At 39.7% G+C, this 13,067-nt stretch overlaps 1 protein-coding gene across 1 annotated transcript in view; it reads left to right on the top strand.

Moving 5' to 3' along the window:
- Nucleotides 1-12,500, top strand: part of LOC125299016 (CD2-associated protein) — a 157,421-nt gene extending 144,921 nt beyond the window's left edge. The window contains exons 17-18 of the mRNA XM_048250056.1: nucleotides 6,078-6,141; nucleotides 12,107-12,500. Of these exons, the coding sequence (XP_048106013.1) occupies nucleotides 6,078-6,141; nucleotides 12,107-12,148 (106 nt within the window). The 3' untranslated portion in view covers nucleotides 12,149-12,500. The remainder of the gene's footprint in view (nucleotides 1-6,077; nucleotides 6,142-12,106) is intronic.
- The last annotated feature ends 567 nt before the right edge of the window (nucleotides 12,501-13,067 follow it).

Here is a 13,067-nt window from a genome sequence, read left to right on the forward strand (position 1 = left end):
CAATTTTTGAACATTTTTTGTAACAGATAACATATAAATTATTAAAAAATATTTGTCCAGTTAAAAAAAGTAGATTTTACAATCATATCATGTTGGTTATGTTGTTAACTACTGAAAAATATTTTTTAGTATGTCATTTAGAAGATAATATTTACAAACATCTCAAAAGATTAAAAAAATGTTTTAAGTTTCAACAACTGATTTAATTTTACAATCATGTCTGTAATGTTATGAACAGCATATTACTTCTTTAGCATGTAACATATTTTTAAACAGATTTGTGTGTGTCTGTGTGTATGTACTGTGTGTGTGTGTGTGTGTGTGTGTGTGTGTGTGTGTGTGTGTGTGTGTGTGTGTATGTGTACTGTGTGTGTACTATGTGTGTGTGTGTGTGTGTGTGATGTATGTATGTATGTATGTATGCGTGTGTGTACTGTATGCGTGTGTGTACTGTGTGTGTGTGTCCTATGTGTGTGTGTGTGTGTATGTGTGTGTGTGTGTGTGTGTGTGTGTGTGTGTGTGTGTACTGTATGTGTGTGTTTACTGTGTGTGTGTACTGTATGTGTGTGTGTACTGTATGTGTGTGTTTACTGTGTGTGTGTGTACTGTGTGTGTGTGTGTGTACTGAGTGTGTGTGCTGTATGCGTGTGTGTACTGTATGTGTGTGTGTGTGTGTACTATGTGTGTGTGTGTGTACTATGTGTGTGTGTGCTGTACTATGTGTGTGTGTGTGTAATGTATGTATGTGTGTGTGTGTACTCTATGTGTGTGTGTGTGTACTGTATGTGTGTGTGTACTGTATGTGTGTGTGTGTGTGTGTGTGTGTGTACTGTATGTATGTGTGTGTGTGTACTGTATGTGTTTACTGTGTGTGTGTGTGTACTGTATGTGTGTACTGAGTGTGTGTGTGTATGTGTGTGTGTGTGTGTGTACTGTATGTGTGTGTGTACTGTATGTGTGTGTGTACTCTATGTGTGTGTGTACTGTATGTGTGTGTGTGTGTGTGTGTGATGAGTGTGTGTATTGTACAGTATGTGTGTGTGTGTACACCACTTAGTCACCACCTAATGTCTTAATATATTACTCTTTGCAAAACATGCACACCATTCATTGGTCTCTATATATTTCTGTAATGTCATAAATAGGCAGTTCACATAATGTATAACATGTAGTTAGGTCATTATTTATGTTTACCAAATGTTTGTTTCTTTGTCATTTAAAGTAGTTAAATTCATATTTGAACAATAGAAATAAAAAAAACTTCCTAGTTACAAAATCAGATTTTTGGTCATTTAACTCCTCTGTTGCGCAACGTCCACATACGTGGACAGTTGTTTTTTAACGTCTACAAACTATATTTAACATCAAATACATCAAAACAAAAGAGTAAAAACTGTCAAACAAACGACCGATTGCGAGTTGTCACGTGCTTAAGTTGCAGTAGATGTATGGGTAATGAAGTCCTTTGACAACTTTGGGCAAAGAATGTAGCCCAAAACGAACTGCATTACCCACAAATCCGTGCCACATGTAGTTTCAAAACCAGAAGTGGGATGAACGCGCTGCTTGCAACGTAAATGAGAGTCTGAGCGAGCAGAAAAGGTTGTGAACCGATTCGTAACATGTAAATCGATATAACGACCGCTTCATTTAAGTTTTATTCCGATACGGGGCTTTACGTATCCATCTAGCCGTATCTTACACGTTAAAAACGGATACCGATATGTGTCGGTTAATCTTTAAACCTCTACTTTCCGGTGCACAGAAGTCAGCTCTATGAGCTGAAGGCAGGGCTGCAACCGCTACAATGCCCGTCCGACTCGCCGGGCGCTCGTGGCAAAAACCAAGTGTGTGTGTTTGTCAGTATAAAAGTGTACTCACGAACGCTTTCACTCTACTCAGCCAACGAGCAGATGACCATTGTCCCAACATAGACGGGAGGCAAGCAGCGGCCTTGAGCTAGCCGATGTAGCTACTCCGGTGACACCAGTGGCAGCAGGGCGGTTGGTCCCCCAGTTGGCTCAGCACTGGCAGCAAAACTCTGTCATCCTCGGGAGTGCAATCGAGTCCGTCTCCAAAGAAGGGCAGCAGATCCGCAGAGGTGACAGACACTAACCAACAGAAGCTAGCAACCCCGTCAGTGTCCTGGCAGTAACGTTTGCTCATAGCCAACTAGTAGCTAAACGGCAGCTAACTTTGAAACTCAAAAGCTCTACTGCTCCAGTAAACACGATAAAGTAAACGAGGAGCAACACCACAATGATCGACTGATACATTTTGCTGTTCATGGGCCTATGTACATAAAGGTACAGCTTGGTCTTCACAAAACAGCACTGAACAGGAGCAAATGGCTGGACCTCTCCCTTCCTAGTGTAGATGCAGACTACTTGCCTTCTCCTCACTGAGGAGATGGGATGTTCACATTCCCCGCAAGTTTGCAGGCATAATAAAATAACTAGGGTCAATCGTGCGTTAATTAAGGACCAAGCATAACGCATTAAAAAAAAAAAATGTAGCACATTAATCGCCTGCCGCCAAAGATTTTTTTTATTTCACATAGTCACTTGTTCTGTTATCAACAATCCCCTTTGGCTGCACCGTTTCTTGTCCTCAAACTGCCACAGACACTTCCTAGCAAAGCTCCACTCTAGAATCTTTGCTTCCTACTAAGCTTCTGCCTAGCCCTCCTCCTGTAGTCATGGAGATAATAAACACCAACACAGTTCTGAACTTCCGGTCGGCTGGATGGCGCTTTTAAGTGCTGTGGACATGAGTGACATGAGTGCGGCGCACTCCCCTTTCGACATTCAATTACATTAGATTATGTTCTTCTCAATACAATTCTGCATACCAGCACCGCCTAAATTACAATTCAGTTTGATTTTGTCGGCGCCACTCCATAAAATCCATTGTTCACCCAGTGTTTGCCAGTTAAAAACTTTGGCGCTGATGTGCGTGGCAAGTTACAGTGCACTCAACTCGGCGCCGGTGTTTGCTCAGTCCACATGGAATTAAAATATCACTGAAGCACTTCAAGTTTAAGCTATTATCTACTACGAGCTAAAAATTGTTTACACGCCTACACTGTTACACGTGAACTGAACATACCGTAAAACTCCAAATAATAGCCCAGGCTTTTATTTTTTCCAAATCACCAAACTGCACCGGCTAGTATTAGAGACAGGCGTCTATATGAGACAGGCCTTTACTTTCCTTTACACAAAACTTTTCCTCTGCAAAGATGGAAAATATTATCAAAACACACTGAATGTCTACCTATATGAATAGCTGATGTTACGGATCATCATTTATTTAGTGTTGAGATGTTGTTCATTGAGTGAGATGATCCAAATAGCATAGCCAGAACAGATGAAACGCGTTTTAATCAAACATAATTTGCAAAGAGAACGCTCATATTTTGTCCCTAGCAAATAGCCTATATCGGTCCTTTGTCAAAGACCAAAACCGTTCAGGAATTAATTTATGCAAAAGTGGAACCTGCATAATGTTTCATTCTCCCTCCTTTTCGGCACGAATGAAACGGTTTGAGAGAGCATGAACCGTATTGTTTCTCCCGTATTTTATTTGGCAAATTTGACAACAATGTACATTTCAAATCATAGCCAACTTCTTTCCCTTTTTGCCATGGCGGTACGCATTTAGAATAAAGAATAACGTTCGCGAACCCTTTTGTTTTGTTGCCAGCATAAAAACAAGCTTACCATCGGCCTATCTGCAAATTTTAAACACAAGGGATGAATTGAACAATGACTAAACCAGACATACAGACATAGTTCATATTGAAAAAAGTTATACAATTTGGAACTCTAACTTTTCCCCACCGCAGTCTTTTAATACCATCTAATCATAACTTGCGCTGTCTGCACCATACTTCAGCCCAAATCACACCAAAGATTCACGACGAGATGAGCTGCAACATTCTATAAACCAGCAGCTTGATGCAACATTTTAAAGCCTTGCAACTGTGACTAGACATGGTGAATGCTTTGCAACGGCTTGCAACGACATGCAACATCTAATTCACACCGCTGCAACGGTTTCGGGTCATTGGGAATCTTTGCTGTGAATTGGGCTTTAAACAGACGATCTGACGGGTTTTAGAAGATTAAATACAACCCAAAACTAAAAAACAGACTGTTTATGTGTTTAGCTGTTTATCGGATTTTAATATTTACCAATATCTAGGCAATATTTGTAACATTTATTCTGTATTTGGCCTGTTATGAAATCATGTAGAAGGATTTAAACACATTTTGAAACCTAAAGACCAAAGTTGGAGACATGAATGTAGACCTTGCTGCAAATTTTATTTTTAATTTAACCGGAATACTCTGGAACGGCTTACTGTACAGGGGATTGCTTTACACCTTTGTGTTCGGTAAGGTCTGCTGTTTATTCTGATATATGGTTTGTCTGATATATGTGTTGAACGAAGGGTTCGCGACCGAGATGAATGGGTAGGGAGATGGGCGTAGAACCTTATGTAGACGTTATGATTAAATTTAATCATATTATTTACTTTTCGCGTGAACCGTTCACCACAGCAATTAGCTGTTCACATCGTTTAAAAGCTGAGAAAAAGCTCTTTCATGTGATGTGATACTGAGTATTTCAACTGAGAAGACGCACTTTCTTTCTTACCATGCGCTGTCATTTTCTCCAATGCGTAACACTGAATTAATTTGCGTTGTGATGCTAAGATTATTTTGACAAGCCATAGGCTAAATTAAAATCGCTATTAAACAGACGCAAAGCAGAATATTGAAAGAAGGGGGCACCAAGGCCACAGTGGCCTGTAAACATTTAATTTTCAAAGGAGCATCACGGCCAACGCAAGGGGCAACGTAGCGGCATGGCCGTCATGGCCGCGGTGAAATTCCTACCCTGGATACACCAACCTCACGATTCGGTTTTGTATCACGATTTTTAACCCACAGTTCGATACGATTTTCTTGTTTTTTTTGGGGGGGTTTTGATATTTATGACTGCACACTTTATGCTTTATGCACACTTCTTATCATCGCCTATAGCCTAGGCCTACTATTGTCTATTGACTATTGTCTGGCTGAAGCCTGGAAATATTGTAAACGAAGTAGCATAGTTGGCTAGTTTATCATAGTATACTGATTGGACTGTTCAGTTTCCCCATCTGTGTTTAAGTTTCAAGGTAATACTTGTTCTCCATGGGACAGGCCCTTTTGGGAAACATTGGTATTGAGATGATCAGTCAACTTGAATGCAACAGTTTTAAACAAATGTGTGCAGCATGCTAATGATGCTAAACGGATTTAAGAGGAATTTAGCTAGTCGTCTTCTATGCATCCTTGCTTTCACTATTGTGATTCACAATGTTTTATTTGGATTGTGCTGGCCAAGTCACGCTTGTCCATTGCGAGTGAGAGGAAGGGAGAGCGAGAGAGAGCCAGAGAGAGCGGGGCAAGAAGAGGGGGGTTTACTTCTGTACTGTTTGGGAAAGTTGAACACATAGTCTACAATGAAAGCAAGGAGAGGTATGAAATTATGATTTATTTATTTATTTTTGGACAACGTAGGCTACCGGTAACTAAGTAAAGCGGGAGATGTGTGTTGCTTATGCGGCCGCGTAAGCTGCAAAGCACTGCGAGAAACACTAGAAAGGGTGTGTCACGGTTCTGCCTTTTTACACTGCGACACAGGATTGTGGACATGAGTCTCGCGATTTCGGTTTCAAATCGCATATCGTTACAGCCCTAACGCCAGGCATTTAAAACAGACAGGCGTCTATTTGGGACTCTATGTGAAGTTTTGCGATAGTTAATGGACTAGAAAACGAATAGACCTGCCCGGTGACTGACACTCATTAACAATACTTCTGCATATAGACAGTTTGTTAGTTGGATAGTCCACACTTTTGTACCATTTTCCACAATTTCTAATAACTAAGAATTTGATCTCTTAAACTCAAAATCACTTGGTGTATTGGTAAGCTTTTGACTGAATAAAGGTTTGATTTGATCAACAGTCTTAGGAGTTTATTATTGTCGTTCTTATTAACATTATTATTGCTCTTTCCACAGGAGAGAACTTGCTGAACTGAGAAATGATTTGGAAGATGAACGTTCAAAGCGAATGGCCCTACAGGTAAATACTTTTGCAAAGACCAGAACAGTGCTACATGGGCATGAAAGTTGGGGCTCACGAACATGCCTAGAGTGTAGTGCCTGGCTGCTTTTGGCTGCAGCAACTCGAGCTAGGTAAAACCGAATGTTTTTTTTTTTTTTTTTGTACCGACTCTGCAGTCTCCTGCGTCATAAAGTGACCTGTTACTGACTGAGCTACATTCCTATCTTTGTTTTTGAAGAAAATTTTCATATTGATTCTATATTCCGATAACGTTCTATATCATACCAGCTATACTTTTTACAAATATGTTTCTGATGGAAAAGACCGGAGGTTCTGCATATGGCTGGGACAACGCGTCGACGTAATCGATGAAGTCGACGCAAAAAATACGTCAACGCAAAATATGAGCATCGATTCGTCAAGCATAACGTGTGCTGCTAAATATTTTTAATTTTACACCTTCAGTGTTTTTCCATGCGTTGACTAATCTGTGGCTGGGCACCACACGAAATCAAAACCGCCACCACACATTGATGTTGTTCTATGTTGTAGGCCCACTATTTAAATAAAAGATAAGATAAAATAATTTCATTGAGCTGCACTTTTTACTCACACAGCCTTTCCTCGCCCCGTCCGCTCTCTCTCGTAACGAGCCCGCTGCTCCTCCTCTGCATGTGCATTTAACAAAATATTCACGATTGTTGAAGGATTGTTGTTGCCACATAGAAACACTGCATAGAACACAGTGGGCTAAATTGCTATTAAATCCGCTTAGCATCGTGACAATGCTGCGCAAATTTGCAGCATTAAAACTGCTGCATTAAAGTTAAAGTAAACTCTGCTAAGGTCTTATCATAACATAGTACATTGAGGAGACTAAACTAAGTTAAGTTACAGTATGCAATCAAGCAGTATCTCAAAGCTAACGTTAGAATACTGTTTGGGTGTCAAGTTTAGCATGCTTACTTGCAGCTGCTTATTCGTTACTCATGCAGGGCTCATTTTATTGACTCTGAATGTTTGCAAAATCCCGATGTAAATGGAAAAGTGTTTTACAAGACTCAAAAGTGCTTGTCCAAAGGAGAAGTACGAACCGTTATTTGAACTAACTACGTTATGAATTGCATCCACACATCAGCAGCCTTTTAACTGTGTTAATGTTAATTGCAAGATTGCCACATGAACGTCTTAAAATGCACTCAATTAGACATACACTACTGAACTTTATTGAATGCTACCTCTAACTAAGAATGCATTACTTTGCACCTGTATAGTCTTTTATTTTGGAATCTTAAGAGCAATAAACATATATTGCAATGTTAAAGAATTCATGTTTTTTTCATTCAGATGTGTAAATAAACACGTAAGTTGCTATTAGTGAATTAATGGGGAGATAATTGATAATCGAATCGAATTGGACTGAAAAAATGAATCGTTAGATTAATCGATGCATCGAAAAAATAATCGCTAGATTAATCATTTAAAAAATAATCGTTTATCCCAGCCCTAGTTCTGCGGATGTTAAAATGTTTGGGCCGTATATCTGAACAACATAAACGGTCATATGGAAGTCCGAACTTAGCCGGTTGTTCTACTGCTCCCCTTCTAGTATTTCCTCCCGACATTATGTAAATGTGCTGTGTCGAACGAAGCGTAAAACATGCAGTTAAAATTCAGACCTAGTGAGAGGGCGTGTCGATAATGTTAAAAGTACTTCAAGTATTAGCCTACGCACAATAGATTTTTCTTCTTTAGCCTACATAATGCATACATTTTGTAAACAAAAACAGCAGATGTGACAGCGGCCGCATATATTCTGCGTCATATCTCGCCTCTTGTGAACTCTGCAAGCCCCCGCCCCTCACTCGACAACCACATGGAGATTCTGTAATGTGTATGTCGTTCACACATAGGTCCGTATAAGGTCAGTATAAGGTCCGCAGGTTAGCATCATATCTGAATCATCCGAAGGGTAGGACCTCGGTTTACTCATATACTCATATACTCCCAAGGTTATATCTGAAAGCCCTTACAGTCATGGAAATAAGCGGTCATTGATTCAGTGGCTTAGGGGGAGGGGAGTGGCGGTGTTTTTCACGTCTTCTGAAGCTCAGAAGTCAGCCTCATATGAGGGGGGATGGTAGGTTCCAACACTGGGGTTGGTGGCTCCCATCTAAAACGGGTTTTAATTTAGGTACAACAGCAGGGACAGATCATGGCTTGCGCCAAGTGTTCACGTGAACAGGGGCCCTGAGCCAATGGGGACCCTCGGATTTAAAAAAAATAAAAAATTGCAATGAATTTAGACTACTAGATTATGCCCAGTGCTTCTGTCTGTTAATTTGCGGCACAACTAAATGGTGTTATGGAACGGCGGACCGAAAGAAAAATAAACTAAATGTTTTCCTGATCAATAAATACTTCATTCATAAAATATAGAGGCATAACATTAGGTGGAAGTGGTAGGGTTCAATGTGTATGCGTGTTTACGAAAGTGAAACTGACAAACTGAACCACTCGTGGGTAGGTGAATGAAGTGGATTTCTGCATTGTTTAAGAAAACACTTGTTGTAGGCCTAACATTAGCTTATATCAAAGCAAATAGCCTATGGCGATGCCGATGACAGATTTAAAATAGGCCTACATTTATTTCTCTCGTCTCGCTGGAGTAAGCGCATAATGTGGGCTGTTACGCAAAGAAATTAATTAGGAAGATTATCTGCATCTCCATTTACCAAACGCTATAGTTTTGCTAACATCTCCACTGTTAATGTGAAATATGTCTCCATGTAAGGTAGTGTCAAGCAGCAGTGAAGTGAAAACCTTATCATGCAGGTAGCCAATGTTCACGTCACCTGAGTCAGACAGAAAACGGACCCTGCTTGCTCTGTTAAAGTTTGTATGCCCCTTGTATTTAACAGCCAGAATTTCCAAATTTTCCCTGTATCAGAGCTATGTCCTGCATGTATGAGATTGTTGTCCTGCTTGTATGTGATTGTCGTCCTGCATGTATGTGATTGTTGTCCTGCTTGTATGTGATTGTTGTCCTGCATGTATGTGATTGCTGTTTTCAGAGAAGGCACTTTATAGCCCAAGACAAATTTCCCCTTGAGGGATAATAAAGTATATCTTATCTTATCTTATCTTACTGTGATAGGCACTCAATTAGACTTTCACACCACCGATACAATGTAATGACATGAAAGATAAGTCTAATAGTTTAGCTCACAGGTGAGATGTGGCTAATGATTAAGCTTCAATTTTCAATTTCTAATAATAATGTAGCCTAAGTAATAAGTAAGGGATAATGTATGGTCCGCCGGTAATTATCAGAAAATAAGTCCCGACAGGGAGAACAGAACCCCGACGCGCAACGAGGGGTTTTGTTTCGACCTGAAGGGACTTATTTTATGATAATTACCGGCGGACAATACATTATCCCACTTATTATACAGATACTTGCCAAAACGAGAAAAGAAACTTAACACAATGGTTCTTTAAAAATGATTTTGCTACCGTTTCGTGTCCATTCCATTGCAATAAGCTAACGGACTTCTTGCGGAGTGATATGAAAGACGTTAATCAGAAGCACAAAACCAGTTGCCATTGACAGCAGTGATTATATACTTTGCTGGTGATAGATTTAACAGACCTCCGAACGTTGGGAAGGCCCATTCATGTGAATGGAACTTTCTGCAGCACTCTGACGAGCCGTGTAATAATTACTAATAATGTAGTGCTCCAGGACCCCCTTAGCTGAACTCTGTTAACAATATCCTGAGACTAACAGCACCACTGCAGAAAATATGTCTAGGGGAAACACTGGTGACTAAATGCAGTTTTAGCCCCAGTATTTATAGAAAGTACAGCATTTTTTATCATGAACAGTAAAAACTCTATGGGCCCTATCTGACACCTGGCGCAACATGGCACCAAGCACGACACGTCTTGTTCCTATCTTACATCCAATGCAGTGATGTATTTTTCCCCTCACGCTCCAGTTCAATTGAACACTGCGCCCACAGCCGTGTCAATTAAAAAAATAGGTGTGGTCAAGCTCATGGTCTAAAATCGCTATCTTAAACCCACTAATAATCATTACACCACTGACCAAGAAAAACCTGGTCTAAAGCAAAAAGCACAAGTTCAGCTATTTTGGAGGCGCACTGTCGGGAAATAAGTAAGGAAGTAACCCTTAGCAACGAGTCCCAGGCAATGACTCGTCCACAGGAGGAATATACTTTTATATATAATATAATTTTTAGTCAGTCATTCGAACATTCAAATAGAGTTGATTTTTTTCAGGCTGTGTTTTCGACTGACTGTTAAATACCATTGCGCTGTTTGATGTTGCGCCCCTTGCTCTGAAAGGTAATGACAGATGTCAGTCTCATTGGTTTAATGGATGTTACGCCCAAAACACATCCCATGACTGGTGCTGGATGACCTCCTCACACAAAAATACTTATTTCTTAAAGGGGAACTTGGCAACTATTTCAACGTAATAAACCCATTTAGAAATCATTTGGATGGTTAAATGACCCGTTTTAGTGAAAATTGTGACTTTCCCCGCTGCCCCTATCGTCCCCAAGCGGAAAACCAACCGTGCAACATTGAGACGACCGTCCCGGAAAGAGAAGTGAGAAACAAGAAACTCATTTTAAATCGTGTTTCTTACCTTGTATCATCCACATTGTTCTTCCGAACTTATGCTAACCGTTTCGCTAGCTTGTAAACAGATCCATGTGCTTTATCGTTACCTTTTTCCAGTTTGAAATAGCATAATGCACAATTTCTCCAGCAGAGGGGGAAATATAGCTAATCCTGCCAAGTTTCCCTTTAAGTATAATACATACAATCAATCGGATATACACCATTGTAATCAGAATCAGATAGACTTAAAGGGACACCAGGCAAGCCTGATGCTTTTTCTCTACGAAACTCCCCCTCGCTCGGTCTGAAGCTTTTTTCCTTTTCTTTGCGTCTTCCGTCAAGGGTTTTCGCTGCTTCTTCGCCGGCTCTGCCATTATACACACGTTTGCAACAATCTCTAGCGTTTCATTAGCCTGCCTCTGTGCTGTAAACTGATCTTGCTTCGGTCGGCGGGTAGGATACACCGAACTTGCAAGTGGGATATTCTTCCTACAGGCAGTAGGGGCGGGCGAGAGAGCCTTCATTCGCCCCTAATGAGTCATTTAACCATATACCGACTTACGAAGATGATTAATTAACACGAAAACGTTGCCTGGTGTCCCTTTAATATAGTAATAAACAGACTTTGAAAATCCTCTCCAAATGTAAATCAATCATTTTGTCTAAATGTCATTTCATTCACAGAAAAATATAGTGTGTATGACATGTTCAGCAAGTTGTGGGTTATTTCACGTGACTAAGATGACTATTTTGGACTGGCCACACCCTTAAGCCGGCTGCAGACTGCCGGCGTGGAGTGAGCGTGTCCGCTGCGTGTCGGGTCCGTTTTCATTTCGGCTCCCATGTTAGCAGGTTAGAGGTTGCACACTGCCTGTGTGCGGCTCGAGCCACGCTGAAATGCCTGCCTGCTGGAAATAGGGCTTGCGTGACGGAAGCGTTTCCATTCAAAACAGACAGTAAATAGATGTTTTAATAGGCTTAGAGGCCGTAATGTATTTGAACCATCTGTTTCTGACCGTGCGTTTCAGATCACTAAAATAGGGTCCTTAGCCAATAAAATTCAACAATAGTTTTGAAACATGACATGAACTCAATGCTATAATTAAACCCAACCAGTACAAAAAGTGCACACCTGCCATAAAGGCTATTCATTTGTGTGTTCTTTGAGCCAACGTTTACACTGGAGTCGGCTAATGATAGTTTAGAAAATGGTTACTTTGTTTTAAGCTTTTAGGTGATATGTTTATATTGAATTTTTACTAACCCGGACCCTCATACTGTAAAATACATGAAAAGTTTTTTTTACTTTTGTTTAATTCCCTCATGATAGATTGAGATAGACAAATTGAAGAAGATGTTGCAGTCAACATGAAGCTGGAAAGAAATGGCCTATGGGAGTGCAACCCTACAATGTCATCAAGACCTGCCACAGAGGAGAAGAAAGATGCCATTCTCACACCCTTTTATTCCCGGTTCTATTTAACATTATGGTTTCAGTTTTGCACATAATCATTGTAATTGAAATAGAGGAAATTGTAGGGGAAACGTGTGTATGGGGTTCTTTTGCCAAAATAAGTTCCTGGGGCCTTACATTACTACTGTGCTGAGAGAATGCCTGAACATTGCTTTGAAATACTACTGACTCTGTATAAAGTGATGGGGAAATTATTTTCCTTGTTCCTTATTTTTTATTTTTATAAGTAGTCATTTTGAGATATATATATATATATATATATATATATATATATATATATATATATATATATATATATATATATATATATGATATATATGTGTGTGTGTGTGTATATATACTTACAGAGGACCAATATATTCACTTTTTCTTTAGAGATGATTTATATAATATGTGCAGTGATATGACATATTTCATTGTCGTTTTAAAGGGAGATGCTCTTTTGTTTGTTGTAAAGGATATCACTATTGTGCCTAATGTTCTTTTTCCAAGCGGTAATATTGGGAGATGGCATATATCTCATTGCACAAAATGATGGCATTGTAAATATTTGTGGCTAATGGATATGCACCCATGTTAAATATACATGGATTTTCACAAATCTTAAATATTAAATTTCCAAAGATGGCCTTTATTTGACATCGTGGTATATATATTCAAAAATAGAAACAGCAGTCATGTTTTGTTTATTCCCCGTAATGTTCAAGCTCAGGATGAATCAAATAATCCTGTAATTCGGACTAAGACAGAAAAGGCCTAATCATGTCTTTTATTGTTTATAATGGGGAGGGGATGTTGATTGGTGTTGTTTTTGTTA

Source organism: Alosa alosa, chromosome 8 (genome assembly GCF_017589495.1).
Source record: "Alosa alosa isolate M-15738 ecotype Scorff River chromosome 8, AALO_Geno_1.1, whole genome shotgun sequence".
Lineage (NCBI taxonomy): Eukaryota > Metazoa > Chordata > Actinopteri > Clupeiformes > Clupeidae > Alosa > Alosa alosa.